The 18084-nt window shown below is 46.1% G+C and overlaps 7 protein-coding genes across 11 annotated transcripts; 5 read left to right on the forward strand and 2 right to left on the reverse strand.

Annotated features, from left to right (window-relative positions):
- The first annotated feature begins 19 nt into the window (after positions 1 to 19).
- Positions 20 to 4171, forward strand: LOC132266175 (zinc finger FYVE domain-containing protein 26 homolog). The gene is made up of 3 exons (XM_059767030.1): positions 20 to 210; positions 276 to 1940; positions 2532 to 4171. Exons 1-3 carry the CDS (start codon positions 184 to 186, stop codon positions 4146 to 4148), a joined length of 3309 nt encoding a protein of 1102 aa, XP_059623013.1. The 5' UTR covers positions 20 to 183; the 3' UTR covers positions 4149 to 4171.
- LOC132266195 (RNA-binding protein with serine-rich domain 1-A) lies at positions 4157 to 5448 on the reverse strand. Its single transcript, XM_059751354.1, has 3 exons — positions 5322 to 5448; positions 5128 to 5244; positions 4157 to 5060 (listed from the first exon to the last, which is right to left on the reverse strand). Coding segments are annotated over exons 1-3 (915 nt in total). The 5' UTR covers positions 5324 to 5448; the 3' UTR covers positions 4157 to 4264.
- A 59-nt stretch (positions 5449 to 5507) lies between these two features.
- On the forward strand, positions 5508 to 6967 carry LOC132266184 (protein phosphatase 1 regulatory subunit 21). The gene is made up of 3 exons (XM_059767041.1): positions 5508 to 5700; positions 5798 to 6112; positions 6179 to 6967. Exons 1-3 carry the CDS (start codon positions 5650 to 5652, stop codon positions 6884 to 6886), a joined length of 1074 nt encoding a protein of 357 aa, XP_059623024.1. The 5' UTR covers positions 5508 to 5649; the 3' UTR covers positions 6887 to 6967.
- A 55-nt stretch (positions 6968 to 7022) lies between these two features.
- Positions 7023 to 8620, forward strand: LOC132266086 (cytochrome c oxidase assembly protein COX15 homolog). Its single transcript, XM_059766926.1, has 4 exons — positions 7023 to 7240; positions 7299 to 7434; positions 7560 to 7692; positions 7752 to 8620. The coding sequence occupies exons 1-4, from the start codon at positions 7103 to 7105 to the stop codon at positions 8605 to 8607; spliced, it is 1263 nt and encodes a 420-aa protein (XP_059622909.1). The 5' UTR covers positions 7023 to 7102; the 3' UTR covers positions 8608 to 8620.
- An 845-nt stretch (positions 8621 to 9465) lies between these two features.
- Positions 9466 to 11621, reverse strand: LOC132266065 (ubiquitin domain-containing protein 1). Of its 3 annotated transcripts, none has more exons than XM_059766915.1 (4): positions 11509 to 11621; positions 11187 to 11301; positions 10569 to 11059; positions 9466 to 10494 (listed from the first exon to the last, which is right to left on the reverse strand). In XM_059766915.1, the coding sequence occupies exons 2-4, from the start codon at positions 11263 to 11265 to the stop codon at positions 10339 to 10341; spliced, it is 726 nt and encodes a 241-aa protein (XP_059622898.1). In that variant the 5' UTR covers positions 11266 to 11301; positions 11509 to 11621; the 3' UTR covers positions 9466 to 10338. The 3 variants fall into 3 exon arrangements, with proteins under 3 accessions (XP_059622898.1, XP_059622882.1, XP_059622890.1); XM_059766899.1 differs by having other exon boundaries at positions 11448 to 11621; XM_059766907.1 differs by having other exon boundaries at positions 11384 to 11621.
- A 130-nt stretch (positions 11622 to 11751) lies between these two features.
- Positions 11752 to 14198, forward strand: LOC132265018 (probable ATP-dependent RNA helicase DDX43). Of its 2 annotated transcripts, XM_059765424.1 has the most exons (3): positions 11752 to 11863; positions 12029 to 13682; positions 13745 to 14198. In XM_059765424.1, the coding sequence occupies exons 2-3, from the start codon at positions 12061 to 12063 to the stop codon at positions 14025 to 14027; spliced, it is 1905 nt and encodes a 634-aa protein (XP_059621407.1). In that variant the 5' UTR covers positions 11752 to 11863; positions 12029 to 12060; the 3' UTR covers positions 14028 to 14198. The 2 variants fall into 2 exon arrangements, with proteins under 2 accessions (XP_059621407.1, XP_059621398.1); XM_059765415.1 differs by lacking the exon at positions 11752 to 11863 and having other exon boundaries at positions 11925 to 13682.
- A 115-nt stretch (positions 14199 to 14313) lies between these two features.
- Positions 14314 to 18052, forward strand: LOC132260713 (titin). 2 transcript variants are annotated; one of them, XM_059759022.1, is made up of 7 exons: positions 14314 to 14562; positions 14916 to 15067; positions 15123 to 15537; positions 15599 to 16246; positions 16553 to 16782; positions 17722 to 17872; positions 17936 to 18052. In XM_059759022.1, exons 1-7 carry the CDS (start codon positions 14464 to 14466, stop codon positions 17966 to 17968), a joined length of 1728 nt encoding a protein of 575 aa, XP_059615005.1. In that variant the 5' UTR covers positions 14314 to 14463; the 3' UTR covers positions 17969 to 18052. The 2 variants fall into 2 exon arrangements, with proteins under 2 accessions (XP_059615005.1, XP_059615013.1); XM_059759030.1 differs by lacking the exons at positions 17722 to 17872; positions 17936 to 18052 and having other exon boundaries at positions 16315 to 16650.
- The last annotated feature ends 32 nt before the right edge of the window (positions 18053 to 18084 follow it).

Raw genomic sequence — 18084 nt, forward strand, 5'->3', positions numbered from 1 at the left:
AGTAAACGCATCTCACATGGTGCTGTTATCAAAATTCCCACTCCTGCCTCTCCATTATTTAACACCAAGAAAGTATTCAGTTATTCATTATTCTGACCACTGCATTCCCACTTTGCAGTTAAGCTGTGGCCACCAGCTGAAGAGGTTTATATTGTGATGTGACTTGGTGCCAGTCTCGTGAAAATGGACAGGAAACAACTTAGGAGAAAGGTAATACAATAATTATCTCCAAGATCCATTCGATTCCCTAAGTGAAACTTGACATATATCTTCAGCAACGGATTCCAAGGAATGTCCTTGTCGAATATCATCCTCAATTACAAGCTCTCGTGCTTTTTGGCGAACTCCTTGAGTGCTACACATCATGGAAGGAGAATAACATTCTGGCCATAGACATCAGCATCTTGGACAATCTGTCAGGCCATCTGAAGCAGATGCAAAAGTCCCTGGTGAAGTTCATTCGCGGATTCACGCTGGAAATCCACCGACAAATCAAGATCATTGAGTTCTTCCAGCGCGTTCCATCATCAGCAATCCAGCGTGAGATCCGTCTCACCCACTTGTTCAAATCTCCCTGCCTCTCAACCACCCTCTCAGCTCAATATCTCGACTTATCGGACGTGCCACTGGCTGAAATTCAAGCGGTGCTGAGGCAGGAGTCGAGATTAAATGAGCAAATATCGAGAACGCTGGGTCTTTATCGTGAATGGGACGAAGGCAAGCAAATAGGGGCAGTATTCAGTCAATTACTCGGTCACAAGCTATATGATTCATCATCAGTGTGGTTGAGAATACAGCCACGAGCCAATATCTACAATTGTAGAGACACAATCCAATGCACTCTGGGCGAGTATCTGGACAACAGGGAGGAATATCAACGCATTCTCGAGTGTATCTCGCACTTTCCGCTCGATGAACTTATTCAGATGATCTACTGTCTACCTCCGGCAATTCTCAGGAGCGATATTCTCACAGCATTCACACCTAGGATCCTTGAAAGTGCACCGTGGACTATTGAATCTCAGGCCCTAATTCTCAGCAATATCATTCTCAAGGGTGTGGAGCAAGAAGGCAAATATGAAAACACCTTGGATCACCTCCTGACCAAGCCCTTCGATCTCATTGAAGTGTTGCTGATGAATCAAGAGTGGAAACTTCTGGACAGAGTAATTCCAGCCATGTCAGACTATCTCTCCAGTGACTCTTGTCCCCATTGCCATCAGCATGAGGACTTCTTTCAGAATCGAGCCACATTTCTGGATGATCACACATCCAAACCCCTGACGATCGACTGTCTGGATAATTTGCTGATCGTCTATGCTCTGCAATCTTTGGACATCGAGATTGTTCTTCCAGGCTCAGTCCACTCCTCTTCAAGCTTCGAGAACATCGCCCTGGACTTTGAAATGCCTGCTCAGGCGCCATCCAAGGATGAGTGGATCCCTGACGAGGCCGTCACTGCCTGCATGGCCTGCAAATCAACGACATTCTCAATGCTGAGACGACGACACCACTGCCGACGATGCGGGAGAGTCGTTTGCAAAAACTGCTCTGGTCAGAGACGCCGCATTCCCGACATGTACCGCAATCTCCGCGTGCGCGTGTGCGATGACTGTGTTCGCTGGGAAGAGAAGTCCGTCACTGCCACTCCCGCGAAGGTGCGTCTCCGCTCCGATGACGACATGTGGATTTTCTCAGGAGACCACAACGAGGATCACATGTTGCGCGATCAGTTCGCCTTCGAGGACGCTCCCAGCGCTGCGCTTTGTCTCACCATCCTTGGCCACCACTCGTCCGATCTCAACGCAGTGAAATTTCTGCTCTGGGAATGTGATCGCCTCGAATCACTTTTGCGGCCCATCCGTCCAGGACTCTCCAATCCCGAAATTGACTACTGTGCCGTCGCCAAGATGATGAAGTGCCTCGCGATAGCAGCAAAGGTGAGCTTCTGTGCTACTTACAATACACATAATAATATCGAAATTTACTCTGAATATGCACATTATCAAAGATTGCCAGTGTGAAGACATTCATTATCATTTGAAGTGTATTGCAAAACAATGCAATAAAAGACTTAAATAAATAATTAGCTCAACAGAATGAGATAGAGAATTTCACATTACAACACATCCATATATCACAATTATATTGAATATTTTACATTTCAAATTCTATATAAGCGCATTCTGATAAATTCTCAAAACATCAATCAAGCACAAATTATTCAGCGTTGACCAAACACAATTATTTATCTCATTCATTTCCCAGTATGACGAAATTTCACCCCAAATTTACTAAGACGCACAAGATGTGTTATACTTTGAAATCAAGAACATCTTAAGGGCAGACAAACTATTTCTCTTGCACTCTCTCAATATTTACGAATTCCACGAAATGAGTTCATTGAAAATGGACATTTGTAGTTGTATTTTCCTCTCAGTGTTATTCAATATTTGATCTTTCTGCGTATTTAAATCAATTTGCATGCAATATTTTTCATTCCATTTGTTGATTGTTTATTCTTTCCATAGATACGCGTACACCATCCCGCTTGCGACGACTTCAAATTGAAAGCCGACATAATTCTAATGTTGATTGATGAGAAATGCGAAGCGCTGCTGCCAGTGGAGCGTCTCACAACACGCGATAGTCTGAGGAAGCTGAGAGATAATCTACTATCAGCTGGTGTTTGGCAATTGGCCCTCGATATCTCCGTCAAGTGTGGCTTTGCGTGTGCGGGAGTCATGCAGGCGTGGGGTCTGGACTGCCTGAAGCAAGGTCACTATGCGTTGGCACGCGAGAAGATGTCCCACTGTCTGCAGAGTCTTGTGCCAGATGGCTTCCTAGACGCGATCGCGCCCATGATGACGAAGCGAGCGAAGCTCGATGTTTGGGACAGTCTCAGTGCAGTTGATCGTCCTAAGCGCTCATCTGCCGTCCTTGTGGATATTCTCGCGATCTTGCGCACCTCCGCTGATCGAGAATTTGCATACGCCGAGAGTGTCTACTACGTGATCACGTACGGATCGCACGAGGAAATCCTCTCGCTGCTGATGCACCACAACAAGCTGCACACCGCCTTGCTGTACACACTCTCGCAGAAGGTCTCCTACAGCACGTTCATGTCGATCATCTTCCTGCCGCAGCTACAACTGGGCCAAGAGGTGGCTGTTCTCAGCAGCATGAAGAAGATCGACTCGACTTTGTGGCGTTGGGAGTCTTTCGTCAAAAGATTCTGCTGGTATTTGGAGACACAGCGCAAATTTGAATCTCTCTACAACATGCAAATTCTCATGAATGACCCCATCAGAGCCTCGATGACATGCATTCAGTTCTACAGCATGAATGCCCGAAATTACACAGATCTGCAGAACAATTTGCGCTATTTGATCACTGCCAAAATGCATTGCCTCTCGGAGATGCACAATCTCGAGTACGGAGAGCCAGTGAAGGAGGTCGTGAGAATAACGATGGACATTGAGTCACTGCAGAAGCACATTGATACAATCGAAATCCAGATTGACATCACGGAATTCCTCTCGAGCGCCGAGGAGAACGGCGAAGACATTATGGATAATGTGAAGAAACTTAGTGGCAAGTCTGCTGGCGACGCTCCACCGACACTCTTTGGGAATGCCTCGGAAGCATCCATCACAGCCATTCTGACCATGGTTTCCGGAAACAGCCTCAGGAGAAACTTCTCTCTAGTCAAGATAATCCTAAAAGTTGTCTCCTTGCCAGTGGACAAGATCTACGACAGTTGTGCCATTTTCTTGGCCACCGAGAATCGCTTTCGAGACATCAAAGAGATGATCATCTGCGCCAGGGACTCCAGACACGATATCAACTTTGACAAACTCATCTATCTGGCTGTGAAGAGTGCAAATCTTCTGGATGACATCCAGAAGCAGGACGATATCGTCAATATATCCTCCTTGATTGAATTAATCTGTGACGTGGCAGTCAAAATCAAGTGTTACACGCATATAGGGCATCTTAAGACGGCTTATCTCCTTGCTGTTCAAAGCAAACGCATCGAGGATCTTCGCAAGATCGCCAAGCGTGCTCAGGCTACGAAACAAATTCAAATCCGAAGACTGTGTGAAAAATATTTCGCAGACACTTCCCACGTTTCCCCAAGATCCTAAATTCCAAATTTGATATTCAGAGCATATCTTTTATTCAAGTTCAAAATAAAGGGTGTTTCAAGCCAAGAGAGATTATATTGTGTTCCTTGCTTACCTTTTCGCCCTTCGCGGTGTCTCTAGCGAGAGCTTCCGGAGCTGTTGCTGTGTCGACGTCTCCTGATGGGACTGCGACGACGACGTGGGCTGTTGCGCCTCATGGGGGATCGACGACGGAAGCGCATCGGCGACATTCGCCACCGTGGCATTCCACGATTGTTGCGCATTGGCGATGGACGCCGAAGCGGTGGCCTTTGCTTGGGCACCAGCACAGGAGCTGCTGTTATCTCCTGCCCATCAATCTGTCCGCCGTCCATGTGTTTCATAGCATTCTCAGCGTCGTCAGGGCTGCCGTACTCCACGTAGCAGAAGCCCCTGGTGGCATTGATAGCCCTCTCAAGGGGGAACTCAATGTTCTTGATCTCCCCATACACACTGAAGATCTCCACCACGTGATCCTTAGTCACATTGCGTGTGAGACGTCCAATGTGAATGCGTGTCGGTCGCGGAGTCACCGAACGCTCCTTCCGGCGCTTGCTCCTCGGCGATCCCGAGCGTGAGCGATTGCGTGCATCTCTGGAAGCCTTCTCGGGGCTCTTCCTGTGCGCCTTGTCATCCTTGTCGGCACTGCGACGACGAGAACGATCACGGGAACGCTCCCTAGAGCGTGAACGACGCAAATCCTTTCCATCCTTCAGGGCCTTATCCTTGCTGATTGGACTCTTGCTTCGAGATCTAGTCAGAGTCTTGCGTTTTGTCCTGGATCGTTCCGCCCCACTGCTTGAGCTCGAGGATGAGCTGCTCGAAGAACTGCTGGAACTCGAAGAGCTCGAACGAGATCCTGAACTGCTCCGGGACGAGCTACTGTCCGACGAGCTACATAACCCCATAACACCCAATTAGTATTTTCCTTTTTGATTTCAGAGCATCTTCATGCACTCACCTGCCACTGCTATCGCTACTGCTGGATACTGAGCCACGTTTCTTACGGTCTTTGTCGCGGCTTCGCCCCTTTCGCTTCTCCTTATCAGAGTCAGCAGACGCCGACCGGTCTCGCACCCTAAAAAATAAACGTTTACAAAACACATTAATCAGCCATTTCCCCGCGCAAAAATAACACCACACTGTTAAACTTACATCTTTGCAGCTATAGCTTAGCTATTTGAGACACTCCCGAGCGAATTACTGTGCGAATATCCAATTTTTCAGACCACAAACAAATATGGCCTGACGTTTCAAGCCACCCTCGTTTTATTTACCATCTGCGACCGCGGCGCCTCGCCGTGCCGAACACTGACTACTCACCACTCGTGGTGTGCAAATTGTTGCCTCTCGTCTGTGCAGTAGAAATGTTTGTGTTGCGAAATATTTTCACATAAAATGCACTCAAGGGGCCGCGAGCCAGCGCACTAGTGAGCCTAGTTATAAGGTGAAAGTGCCCATCTTCGATATTGTGATAGGAGCCATGGAGACAACTGATGGAAAGTACCAGAAATTGGCTGCTGAGTATGCAAAGGTACGCGGGTGCATTGTGGCTGCGTTTGGTGCTCTCCCTCCCCCACATCTCGAGATTAATTGAATAATCGCCCCCCTTGCGCCATCTCTCTTTCCAGATAAGGGCCCAAGCGAACGTGCTGAAGCGCGCCGTTCTGGAGGAGCAGAACAAAAATGGGGCGTTGCGGGAGAGCTTCAGACTGAAGGAGGCCTCCCTGAGGCGGGCCGAGCAGGAGGTGGACAGCCTCAGCTTCCGCAACAAGCAGCTGGAGCACCGTGTGGCGTCACTTCAGGATGATCTCGACAGGGAGGTGAAGCGGAGCAAGGGCTCCAGCAAACAGCCACGCAGTGAAATTCACGCCATGACAAAGGATGCCGTGATTGCAGAAGAGCTGCAGAAGAAGATCATTGAGAATGCTCAACTGAACTCCCTAGTGAGTGATTTTGGGGCTATTGACGCTTCTGGCACTCGCTAATCTCTCGCGCGTCTGTCTTTTTAGATATCTGACAAGTCTGCCGAATTGGATCTTGTGATGGAGAGAATCAAGACACTGGAACACCAGGCCACTGAGCACTCGGACACGGAGAAATCTTTGCGACGCGAAATCGATGCGCTAAGCATAAAAAATGCTGAGCTGGAGAGCAAAATCGTGGACGTTTCTAGCACAATGGGGAGCGAAGATGGACTGAGCGTGACGGGAAGTGATCACACGACACCCCTCCACACAAACTCATCCTCCAGCGAGGAGAGAATAGCATTCCTGGAAAAGGAGCTCAATCACTGGCGAACTCAGTATGAGATTCTCAAAATCGGCGACGGCCTCATCGGCGCCAAATTGCTGGACATGGCCACCAAACCTGCCGACATGCTGGGAAAGGGTCCGTCCAACGGCGAGGCGGACGCCACCACAAAGGAGCAATTGGTGTACGGTCACCTGACCAAAAAGATCGAAGAACTGTTCATGGCCAAATGTCGGGCGGAATCGAAGCTCACTTCCTATATGGCGGAGTGCGAGAGCCTCCAGAATGCGCTCGAGATAATTAATGGGGATGTGCAGGAAAGGGTGCTGAAGCAAGAGGAGTGCCAGAGGAAGCTCCAAATTCTGGAGGATGATATGGTAACGACGCGGTGCAACTACGAGGAGCAAATAACCGTCTTAACGGAGCAAATCATCAATTTGAGCGATCAATTGGCCGCCCGGCGTTAATTTGTACACCTACATATACATGCTAATATCCCAGATACTTTATATGTGAATGTATTTATTATAAAAATATATATGTAATGTTAAAGATAATTTCTATCAGCATCTTATCGCGAAAGGTGTTGTTTCCCCACCCCCTTTCAATCGATCCGGATGACATAACCTCACTCGACTTTTACGTGTTTTGCATCATTTTCACTCGGTGTTTCTCGAAAAATCATGCAATCCTTGCTAGTGCGGTCTGCCTCGACCCTATTTTCGCGAACACCGCTGCTTTGCTCTCGTTCCATTCTGCGAAATGAGGGATTCGCGAGAAATCTACACTCACAGAGGTTTTCAAAGCCGTTCACTTTACAGGTAACATTTTCTTCTGTTTTCTCCTTGATTTCTACTAAAAATTTACTCTGCCTTCCAGAGAACTGCTCTCGCAACTCGAACACCCTTGTTGATAGCATTCCGACGGTCAGCAAATCTCCCAGAAAAGTCCCGGAAGAGCGTCGGCTACTGGCTCCTAGGATGCAGTGGAATGGTGTTTGTGGCTGTTGTTCTAGGTGGAACCATTTGTTATGTGATAGTTTTAGGCTCTATTTGTGCAGTGATGGATGAGATTGTGAAACAAGTTTCTGTAAAATAAACTTTACCTGTAGAATAATACAAGAGTTTGCTTCTGTTCAAGGCGGTGTGACGAGACTGACAGAATCCGGTCTTTCGATGGTATCCTGGAAGCTCCTTGGCGAAAAGAGACCCTCAACAGAAGCTGAATGGGTAGTGGAATTCGAAAAGTACCAACAATTTCCAGAATTCAAAATGTAAGTGAGATCATCAGAGATTGAGACTGGTTCAGGTACTCAATTGCTTCTCTTTCCAGAAAGAATCCCAATATGACTCTCGCAGAGTTCAAGTTCATCTGGTACATGGAGTACATCCATAGGACCTGGGGACGAGCCATTGGAGCCTTTTACGCTCTTCCCGCCATATATTTCTGGACACGAGGCCGCTTTGCGAAATCCATGAAGATTCGAGTAGTGGCATTTGGCGCACTGATTGGCATCCAGGGTCTCATGGGATGGTACATGGTGAAGTCAGGCCTCGAGGATCGCTTCCACGGGGAGTCAGATGTGCCACGAGTGTCTCAGTATCGCCTTGCCACGCATTTGTCTTTCGCCTTCATCCTCTACACGCTCTTCCTCTGGTCGGCGCTGGATCACCTCGTGCCTGCCCAGAAATTGACTGGCACCGTGACTCAGGCAGCCATCAAATTCCGCCGTCTGGCGCACGTGACGAAAGGCATGGTGTTTCTCACGGCGCTCTCGGGAGCCTTCGTGGCGGGCCTGGACGCCGGATTAGTGTACAACTCCTTCCCACTGATGGCAGATCGCTGGATTCCCTCCGACATTCTCGCATTTTCACCAACTCTACGGAACTTCACAGAGAATCCCACAACTGTGCAGTTCGATCATCGCGTCCTGGGCATTTCTACACTCTCTCTCATCTCAGGCCTTTACCTCCTCTCCCGGAAGCGAATCCTGCCGCCCAGAGCACACACCGCCGTGGCCGCAGTGATGATGATGGGATGGCTTCAGGTGCTGCTGGGCATCACCACGCTCATCACACACGTTCCCACAGCCTTGGCCGCTAGTCACCAGTCCGGCTCGCTGATCCTTCTCTCGATGGCCGTGTGGCTCACGCACGAGCTGAAGCATGTGAAGAGACTTGCAAAATGATGGTCAAAAATACACGCTGTGTTCTAAAATTCTTTTAATTATATACACAATCATTCTTAAACTGTACAGCATTTCAACTTGAAAATCTATTTGTGTATCAAGTTAGGTTCTTCTTTCTTCTTTTTCCTTCTTCTTCTTCTCTTACTCCCTCTTAAGTAGACAATAATAAGTAGTGTCTTCCGTATTAGTAATTTTTGTCTCTCCACTCACGCATTGAATTGGTTGGTGAGGGAGAGAAAAAAGAGAGAAATGTTCAACAAACGGTAACAACAGGTCATGGAAAACATTGTGTGGTCATCAAGTAGCACGAAAAAAACGTGGTTGTGTGTCTTTTACAGCATTACTTCCATTAGAAATCTCACTCGTGAATAAATACGCTTCACAAATTAGTGACTAATGCACGAGTTGACTTTTTTATACATATCAAACATCCAGTGGAACTAGAAGGACGTCTCATTTGAACCAGTTCTAGCCAAACAGTCCTCTCACCATCGAACGCCAAAGGAATCCGCGTTACTCAGTCCTCAGGTCAAATCAGACGCCCAGTGGGTGGCTTGTACAGAGAGCAGGGGGCGGAGTATAATTGAGACACACGCCACAACTTTGAAAAGGGCAGTCAATCAACACAGTTCATATAGTATTTCTCGATTGATATTGTTTCAGTTGTGAAAAAAAAATGCAATTTCGCTCAATTACCCTGGAAAATTGTCAACTCTCTCGCTATGTATGGCAAAAATTGTTACACATATTACTTTTCTCCTAACGCTAAGTTGATGTCGTCGTTAATCTGTAGACGCATATAAAATTCAGTAAATTTTTAGTGTTTTAAAAACATAATTGTTCTTCATTTCTTTTCTCCTAATGTCCTGAGAGTATTTTTCATTCTTCTTATATTTTCTTCTTTTTTTTCGATGAAAGTCTCTAGAATGCATTCTTCTTGGTGTTCAAGCAGTGAATTAACACATTTCATCCTCTCAATTTTTTTTTATTGTCCATATGGGACGGTAAAATGCTGCAATTCCAGCAATTTTCCCCTTTTAATTTTCTGGTATTCTTTCTCTCCTGCAATTTAACTACATACAATCGACAATTAAATTCACTGGAATGTTTCTATTTTGCTCCATAATAATATGCTTTTTCTTCATATTCGTCAGTTTGTCTATAGTAAAACATTCAATTATATCTGATTTATTGATTTTTCACACATTACTTCACTACACTTCCTTCACTGAGTGAGAAAATTGTGTGGAGCCCGAAAGTAATTCATTAAACAGTACATTATTATCATTAATGTTTGGTATTTATGAAGTGTTTGTGATGAAAAAATCGATTAAACCAATTGTGATGGATTCGTTTCTTTTTTACTCGCTTTCAATGGGATATGTTCAATATGTTCACCTTGTTTCTTCGCTCTTTCGGTGTGTCGTAATGCCCTTTTTACCTTTCGGTTAAATATTAGAATACTTTACGAATACTTATTATTTTAGGAAGATTTCCAGAAATCATACACATTTATCGATCTCTCTGTCATTAATTGGGCTTGTCTCACAGCTCAAGATGAGAATCAAGCTCTGTGACTCAGGTTATTGGGGCGATTGGGTATGATTAGATGTGGTGAGGTAAGGAAAGGTGTGATTCTTGCGACAGTCGCAGAGAGAACATCTAAAAATGATTGAATTTGCCATTTCACAGTATAAAATAGAAATAAATTAACTGTATCACCGATTTTGGCTAGCTATTCGTCCCATGCCGATAGTGTTCCGTATTGACAATCACTTGGACAACGTAACCAGGCTGAATATGGGCTTCCTCCACCTGCATCTTGTCGCCAAGCAACTTACCGCCGTAGAACCATCGTTGGCAGCACGCATCAATGTCCTCCTGACTCTGCAAAGTCATTTCAGAGAGAATGCGAATAAGCACAAAGGCTCCGGAGTATGTTGTTGATGCTATTGACTCACCTGTAGCTTCTTCTTGCACTGGCCAATGGTGTCCTTGGAGTAGACGGACAACTTCACGTCTGTGCAGGTGGAGCTGAGTCTCAGCTTCAGCACCACCTCAGCGCCGCCGTCCACGGGCTCCGAATACTCTGCCGGTGAATCCCTCCCGTTGTCCTCCTTGACAATGTTGACTGGGTATGAGAGGCAGTAAATGGGCACCTTGTACTGCGTGCCCAGCTCGTCGTAGCATTCAGTCAGGTTGCCCTTGGGCACAGACACATTGGCACCGTCGAGGATGGCTTGGGCCATGGGAAAGTCCAGCGCTTCGGCGGCCACTGTGGCCGCCCTCAAAGCATCCCAGATCTCCTTGCGCCCCTCGAAGGCCGGCGCCGTGTCCCAGAACTCGTCACGTTTGCTCCTCAGTTGCCCTTCCGTCAATGGTACGTCGCTCTTCCAGCGGATGATCTCATGGCACAGAGGATAGTTCTTTCGCGTTGGCACGATTCCCGGACCTGGAATTCACGAGGCATACGCATTAGTACAGCTATGAAACAATAGGCATTCCACATGCCTCATCGAGCCAGTCACCATCACCATTTTTGGGATGGCACTGTGCCAGGCGGAAGGTGTATTTTTTACCTGTGGCTGGACGTGACGGTGTCGAAGCATCAAACGTTTCACCTTCAGTGTTCCTGTTCACACTTATGCACCCACCCATTCCGCTTCACTAAATCCAATTGTGCACCACTGTGTTCTGCAAGAGACGACCAGGAAACACCCAAATTGGATTTAAGATTCAAAGTTATGCCGCAAATAAGGTGTCATCGCGACCATACACATGAACTGGACATGAGCCACCATTGGAGTTTTCATGGGACACTTGTAAGCGCTCTCACTCACATTTAATGGCATTTTGGACACTCCATCCACTTATACACAACTTCTCGCTCACTCCACCCACCTTTACACGCGCTTTTCCACTCTTCCGACTGATTTTTCCAGGTGAAAATTCAAGAAAAGAATGCAGGAGCGCTAATGCTTCTGCTTGCTCTTCTTCTTCTTCTGCCCAACGTTTGATGCTCGCGGCCTCGGGCGGCGAATGGCGAATTTTCGGCACTTTTCGCCGCGTCGCTCCAGCCGCCGACCGGAAGTTGAAATTGCCGCCATTGATTCAATCCAGAGTTGAAAATTTGTTCGCTTTTTTCAGTGTGAAAAATTATTCCTGAGCAAGCATATCCAGTTACACTGCATCCGAGTGAAAAGTGATCCACTGAATGGAAAAGACAACGTGGTTGGACAATAAAACACTGATTTTGGTGAGTAGAAGTAGTGTTATTATGAAGAAAATACAGTTCCTTTGGTTCACCAATTCTTAGAACTACCGGCTTCCACTGAATTCCGCCTTTTAATGGCCTCTAACCTAATTTTTTTTAATCTAAGCGCCGGCCTAGATTTCTTACGCATTCCTCTGTTCTTTTCAGTTCACAGACACGAGGGACTGATTACAGACAGGATGGATAGGAACTTCTCAGACAGAGTCTTCACACCGCGGAGGCAGAGGGAGGATGAGAAGGTCTTCCGGATGGAGATCAACGTCAAGCACACTGGAAGAGTGATTGGCCGGGGTGGAGCCAAGATCCGCGAAATTATGGATCAGTGCAGGGTGTTCATGAGGGTGGATAAGACCACAGAGGCGCAAGGTTATGCGGTGGTGGAGATAAAGGGTGACGATCAGGGGATACATCTTGCCAAGATGATGATTGATGAAGCTGTATCACAAGGCGGCACTCCCAGGGATGGCGGAATGGAACAGGATCGGTCGAACAGGAGATCTGATTGGGGCCCCAGAAATGCTGGCAATTATCAGCGTGATTTCCAACCACATGACAACTACAACTATGGTTCACAGAATTCGGCGCCACAAGACAGGCATGCTTCGCCTGCTCCGCAGAACTTCGAGGCCATTGACTGGAATAATGTCCGAGAGGCTCAGACGGTGAGGCTGAACGAGATGCTGAAGAGTCTTCCACCACTGAACAAGCGCTTCTACAAAGTGCACCCGGAAGTGGCGAGTCTGACTGCCGAGCAAGTTGAGGAGTTTCGCAAGAGCAGCAATAACATTATTGTTCAGCGAACTCTGGCCAAGGACGATGATGATCAAAATGCTGCTATACCAAATCCAATTATGAAGTTTGAGCACTGCTTCGAAGACTATCCGGACATAATGGAGGAGATCATGAAGCAGGGCTTTCAGAAGCCTTCGCCCATTCAGTGCCAAGCCTGGCCGATTCTCATGAGCGGAGAGGATCTTATTGGGATTGCTCAGACTGGCAGTGGAAAAACACTGGCCTTTCTCTTGCCCGGCATGATCCACACAGAGCTCCAGCCGACACCGCGAGGCGAGCGTGGAGGCCCCAATGTGCTGGTGATGGCGCCAACGCGGGAACTCGCCCTGCAGATTAAGGATGAAGTCGCCAAGTACCACTTTCGTGGCATGCAGTCCGTGTGCGTTTACGGCGGCGGCAGTGTGAAGGAGCAAATTGAGAAGGTCGACAAGGGGGTGGAGATTGTTATCGCCACTCCAGGGAGACTCAATGACCTGGTGGCGAGGGGAACAATCGATGTCAGCTCCATCACTTACCTTGTTCTCGATGAGGCGGACCGAATGCTGGACATGGGATTTGAGCCCCAAATCCGAAAGATTCTCCTCGACATTCGTCCTGATCGACAAACTATAATGACCAGTGCTACTTGGCCACCCGGTGTGCGTCGCTTGGCGCAGAGCTACATGCGCAATCCCATCCAAGTGTACGTGGGCTCCCTCGATCTTGCCGCTGTGCACAGCGTCACCCAGACTATCGAGATCGTGGATGAAACTGAGAAATTCGGTAGAATTCTGGACTTTGTACAGGACATGACGGAAAGTGACAAAGCAATCATTTTCTGTGGACGCAAAGCCAGAGCGGATGAGCTCGCAAGTGAGCTTTCAATGCAGGGCTTCAATTGCCAATGCATTCATGGTGATCGTGATCAGGCGGATCGGGAGATGGCTGTGAAAGATATCAAGTCGGGATTGGTGAAGATTCTCGTGGCCACTGATGTGGCTTCCCGAGGACTGGACATTGAGGACATTACGTGAGTTTTCTGTTGGACTTTAATATGTGTTTGTGATTTTTAAACCTGTTATCTCTTCGCAGTTATGTCGTCAATTATGACTTCCCGAAGAACATGGAAGAGTATGTTCACCGTGTGGGCAGAACTGGCCGTGCAGGTCGAACGGGTAAATCCCTGTCGCTGATGACTAGGAAGGATTGGGCGTCAGCGGCGGAGCTCATCGGGATTCTCGAGGAGGCTGAGCAGGAGGTTCCTGATGAGGTGCGCTCCATGGCGGACCGCTTCACTCTGATGAAGGCTCGCAGGGACGAGGAAAGGGTCGCTTGTGGCACTGACAAGAATTCCCGCGGACGTCGTTTCCACTAATGCCAATGAATCTCTATTTCTTTTTTATTTATACTTTGCAGCCAAGGAGGCTATGATGTACCTTTGAGAAATGTGTTCCAGACATTATCTGAATTTCAAGAAGTGCAAATTCAAGTATTTTTTTTATTAACTAAATTGGAAAATATACGAAATACATGAACTAAAGATTACCAGAGAAGAGATGATTTTCACTCAGAGCGCGCATGCCTTTGACCGTGACGATCTCAGATTCTAAAATAACGATCGCTGGTGGACAGAGTGAATCGATCGCTAGGAATTAAATACCAATTGAACGCTTAGCTGGTCGTGAGTCCAAGGAATATATAGTGCTAGATTTCTTGACTATCCTCTTGGTTGAAAGTCGGTGACTTTTCCGGTGCTTTGGAGTGATTTTCGCAGTGATCGAGCAAGTTTTCTCTGAGTAGAAAAGTGCACAATGGTGGTTGATTTGAAATTCTCAAAGTTCAACGACACTCCTTGGGGATTCCGCCTCACCGGAGGGGCGGATTTTGACTTTCCCCTCACTGTTATCAAAGTAAATTCAACTGATGAAAATATACTTCACATTGTTGACCTACAAAAGTGTCAGATATCTGAATTTTTGTGATCTTTAGTGCAAAATCAATGGCATTTACACAATTACTCTACTTTTCTGTGAATTCAACAACAGAATCAACCTCTAAAAATCAGTTCAATTGCGAAAACACACAATTTTCACGTGAAACCCAATTGATAAAGATATCACTGCATCACGCAAATGATCTCAAATTCTAAATTCTTTTGCATTCATAGACAAGTAAATCGCTTTCTGCATGAGTTTCAAACACTCGGTTCGATATAATGTATTTTTGTATTTGTTGTTTAACTCTATTTTCGTTTGCCAAAAAGGTGACCGAAGGCAGTTTGGCGGCGCAGGCAGGAATGCAACTCGGCGATGTCGTTGTCCGTATCAACGACACTCCTGCCAGCAGTCTCTCCCACTTGGAAGCGCACAATGTTCTCCTGGCGGCTGGAAACAACTTCATGCTTGGCGTGATCAGGTGAGCTGTTCAGTTACATCTTTTGAGGCCGATCCTAAGAAAATCTTTCTTCCAGAGAAAACGAGCAAGATGCCATTGCGGCTCCTGATGAATCGGTAACTATAGGCAATCCTGCAGCAGAAGTTCCCGCTCTTCCTGCCAACATACAAGAACAAACGATAATCGAGGAGCCAACCCAAGAGGCGATTGAGGAGAAGTTGATGGATGTCGTGGTGACTGATGATCAAATAGCTGAGGTCATTTCCAGTGAGGCCGAAGTGCTCAAGGAACATAACGTGATTGGCGTGAACTTCAACAAAATTATTCCTCAGGCTCTCTCGCTCAAGACTAGTGAAGTGTTCAAGACTCTCAATGCTCAAGCAGTACAGACGAAGGAGGAGAAAGTTCAGGAGGAACGCAAATGGACCACTTTTCTTCAGAAGCCAAATCGCCCAATCCCAAAGTCAAAGTGGGATATTGAGCAAGAAAAGGTGAGTTCAGATGATAAATATTCAATTTCAAATAAAATACTTATTATCAATTTGATTTCAGAGGGAGTCATACAAAGTGAAGATTGTGAAGCAGCCAAAGCCGCGAATTGCTCCTGATCGAGTAGCCACACCTCCACCCATGATGATTCAACCTGATTCTCCTAAGGAAGAGCCAGAAAGAGTCCCAGAAACTAATGAATCAGCTGAGCAGCCTCTGCCATCACAATCAGATGCTCCAGAGGAAGAAGAAATTGATCTACAAGCCGAAGAAGTGGTTGAATTGGTGGCTTCAACGGCTGATGACGAAGTGCCCGATCTAGAGGAGCCTCAGGTTCAGGCAGAACCTGAGAATCCTGATGAACTTCCGCGAGAGCTTGAGGAGAAATTGGCTGATGTTCAGCGTCAATTACTGTCTTTGTCGAATTTGCCTCACGCTATTCAGGCAACATTAGATGCTGTTACTGAACAACTCTCGAAAATTGTGCCTGCAACCAAAGAGGAAATTCAGGAAGATCCGACAGAATGCCAGGAGGATGTCCGTCAGGAGATCACTGCAGAAGAGCGGGGAGAAAATGAAGTTAGTCTCGAGGATCAGGAGGTGTCAGAGATACATAGAGAGATTGAAGAGGAGCTGGTGAGTCCTGAACCAGTGGAGCGTGGGCAAGAAATATCAGAGATAATGAATGAAGATGTTCAAGACATGGAACAAGTAAGTGGTTATAAAATGCTTTAGTCAACAATAGAGACTGATATTGCTAAACTGAATTAATTTTAAAGCGCTTCAAGACTGGGAAATGGGAAATTCGTTCCTTCCGCTTCGACGTGAATTTTTCAGATGATGAACCCTTCGTGTAATCTAGAGTTTTCTTTAACTGGTTTTACGTTTAACCGCCTAACAAATTTCACCTTTTTTGGAATTACAAGAGTTTTTCTCTCCTTTCACGTGATTTTCTTCTGGGATGACGCACAAATGGTTCACATCTTTCTTGTTGATGCGTTATGGTGAAATTTTTAGGAAACTGAAGAGGACCTGGACCACCAGCAGCGCCTGATTGGCGAGCGAACACCCAAGAGACCGCCAAAGCCCAAACTCACCTCTGTCTTTGGCCCGCTCGTGCCACAGGAGAGGCCCATCTTCTTGCCCGGTGGACGAAAGTGGCGGAAGCCGAAAGACGCCTTCAATGACGAATTCATAGCGGAAGTTCTCAGCTCCCAGGCGGAACTCATTATTGGCACCACTCTTGGGTAATTGCGTAATCCCGCCATCAAGTCCATTCAAATTTCGCCATCAATTCGCGTTCGCGCCTGTCGAGTTATTCTCAATTGCACATTTTCTTTCTTTTGCTCATTCTCGAGCCCACCATCGAAGCCATTCCATTTGCCATCACATGAAAATATGATCACTTTTTGCAGGAACACTTACGAAAGTCCTCTCTTGCCGTACGACGACAGGTAGTAGATTCACATTCGATGCATTTACTGTGTCTCTACGTGAATAACCCTGTGATGCTCTTATATATGTCGAGATGTGCAAGATTTATATATTTGCTTAGTTCTAGTATATAACCAGCGTTTTATTTGCCTATCTTCCTTTAATTGTTTTTGTTTAACTTCAATTAAAGTTGGCAAAAATAAATATAGCGAGGAAAATGATTCGGTAAGTAGCTTTGCAACGATTTCAGTAGACGCCTCAATTTTCTGAAAGTTATTTTGTAAGTGAAATTTTGATGTGCTTTCACAGATTGTTATAATGTCAAATCGGCAATTCTTAAAATTTTATTTCTTGATAAGCTTAAAGCAGGAAATAATCTGACAAGATGTTATCATAAATTTTTTGATTTTAGAACTGAATACTTTTTGAATAGTTATATACATTTTTGGCCTTTTTGTGTTTACAAGACAGTGTTGTAGGAAGTTGTCGAGAGAACAGAAAAATATGTCAACTGGAACTTTTCCTCTCATAGTGCCACTAACAATATCAAGTCAGAATTGCACACTTTACCAAAAATTTCTGAAACCTAATAATTAGGGGAATCCATTGTTGATTGATGAACAAAAGTGAGTCAATTTCTCATGCATTTCATTGTCATTGTATTAATTGGAATGCAGTTTTCATTACTTTACCTTGAGCATCTATTTTAAGAGGTTTGGTATAGAAATAATGGTATGATTTATTGTGCATAGGGTGAACTTCTTGAAGTACCAGAAGCCAGAGAAGAAGGTGGATCTGAGGAATAGCGAGGTGTACCGAATGATTCATCGCATGGACAAGGAGCCGACCCACGGAATTGCCGTTCGGCCTGAAAAAGTGCTGACAGCAGATGATGTTCATCGAGTACGATCTCCATAAATCTTAACAAAGCTATGCGGGGCAATAAAGGAAATTCTGTTGTTGCAGAGCTCTCCACCGGTCGCTGCCTGTGGACAGTAGAAGCTGAAATAGATTGCGTGGAATTGTTTGGGTTGTTCTTTTGTAACTTAGCACTTATTTAAATAAACAATACGAGAGGGGTAACACAGTGTTCTGTATTTGTCCTTGTCCCAATC

The sequence above is a fragment of the Phlebotomus argentipes genome, unplaced genomic scaffold, assembly GCF_947086385.1.
Source record: "Phlebotomus argentipes unplaced genomic scaffold, Phlebotomus argentipes genome assembly contig_6, whole genome shotgun sequence".
Lineage (NCBI taxonomy): Eukaryota > Metazoa > Arthropoda > Insecta > Diptera > Psychodidae > Phlebotomus > Phlebotomus argentipes.

What these genes read in the sequence shown, in the direction of transcription:
- LOC132266086 (XM_059766926.1), top strand. Translation starts at nt 7,103, where the DNA reads ATGCAATCCTTGCTAGTGCGGTCTGCCTCGACCCTATTTTCGCGAACA. An exon ending in GTTTGTGGCTGTTGTTCTAG is followed by an intron (nt 7,435 to 7,559) that starts GTGGAACCATTT and finishes CTTCTGTTCAAG; the next exon opens with GCGGTGTGACGAGACTGACA. An exon ending in CAATTTCCAGAATTCAAAAT is followed by an intron (nt 7,693 to 7,751) that starts GTAAGTGAGATC and finishes TTCTCTTTCCAG; the next exon opens with AAAGAATCCCAATATGACTC.
- LOC132266065 (XM_059766915.1), bottom strand. Translation starts at nt 11,265, where the DNA reads ATGGGTGGGTGCATAAGTGTGAACAGGAACACTGAAGGTGAAACGTTT. An exon ending in ACCGTCACGTCCAGCCACAG is followed by an intron (nt 11,060 to 11,186) that starts GTAAAAAATACA and finishes CGTGAATTCCAG; the next exon opens with GTCCGGGAATCGTGCCAACG. An exon ending in AGTGCAAGAAGAAGCTACAG is followed by an intron (nt 10,495 to 10,568) that starts GTGAGTCAATAG and finishes ATGACTTTGCAG; the next exon opens with AGTCAGGAGGACATTGATGC.
- LOC132265018 (XM_059765415.1), top strand. Translation starts at nt 11,956, where the DNA reads ATGGCCTCTAACCTAATTTTTTTTAATCTAAGCGCCGGCCTAGATTTC. An exon ending in CTGGACATTGAGGACATTAC is followed by an intron (nt 13,683 to 13,744) that starts GTGAGTTTTCTG and finishes ATCTCTTCGCAG; the next exon opens with TTATGTCGTCAATTATGACT.
- LOC132266175 (XM_059767030.1), top strand. Translation starts at nt 184, where the DNA reads ATGGACAGGAAACAACTTAGGAGAAAG. An exon ending in GGAAACAACTTAGGAGAAAG is followed by an intron (nt 211 to 275) that starts GTAATACAATAA and finishes ATATATCTTCAG; the next exon opens with CAACGGATTCCAAGGAATGT. An exon ending in GCCTCGCGATAGCAGCAAAG is followed by an intron (nt 1,941 to 2,531) that starts GTGAGCTTCTGT and finishes TTCTTTCCATAG; the next exon opens with ATACGCGTACACCATCCCGC.
- LOC132266184 (XM_059767041.1), top strand. Translation starts at nt 5,650, where the DNA reads ATGGAGACAACTGATGGAAAGTACCAGAAATTGGCTGCTGAGTATGCA. An exon ending in TGGCTGCTGAGTATGCAAAG is followed by an intron (nt 5,701 to 5,797) that starts GTACGCGGGTGC and finishes CTCTCTTTCCAG; the next exon opens with ATAAGGGCCCAAGCGAACGT. An exon ending in ATGCTCAACTGAACTCCCTA is followed by an intron (nt 6,113 to 6,178) that starts GTGAGTGATTTT and finishes CTGTCTTTTTAG; the next exon opens with ATATCTGACAAGTCTGCCGA.
- LOC132260713 (XM_059759022.1), top strand. Translation starts at nt 14,464, where the DNA reads ATGGTGGTTGATTTGAAATTCTCAAAGTTCAACGACACTCCTTGGGGA. An exon ending in ATGTTCAAGACATGGAACAA is followed by an intron (nt 16,247 to 16,552) that starts GTAAGTGGTTAT and finishes TGAAATTTTTAG; the next exon opens with GAAACTGAAGAGGACCTGGA. An exon ending in CAGCAGATGATGTTCATCGA is followed by an intron (nt 17,873 to 17,935) that starts GTACGATCTCCA and finishes CTGTTGTTGCAG; the next exon opens with AGCTCTCCACCGGTCGCTGC.
- LOC132266195 (XM_059751354.1), bottom strand. An exon ending in AGTAGCGATAGCAGTGGCAG is followed by an intron (nt 5,061 to 5,127) that starts GTGAGTGCATGA and finishes GGGGTTATGTAG; the next exon opens with CTCGTCGGACAGTAGCTCGT.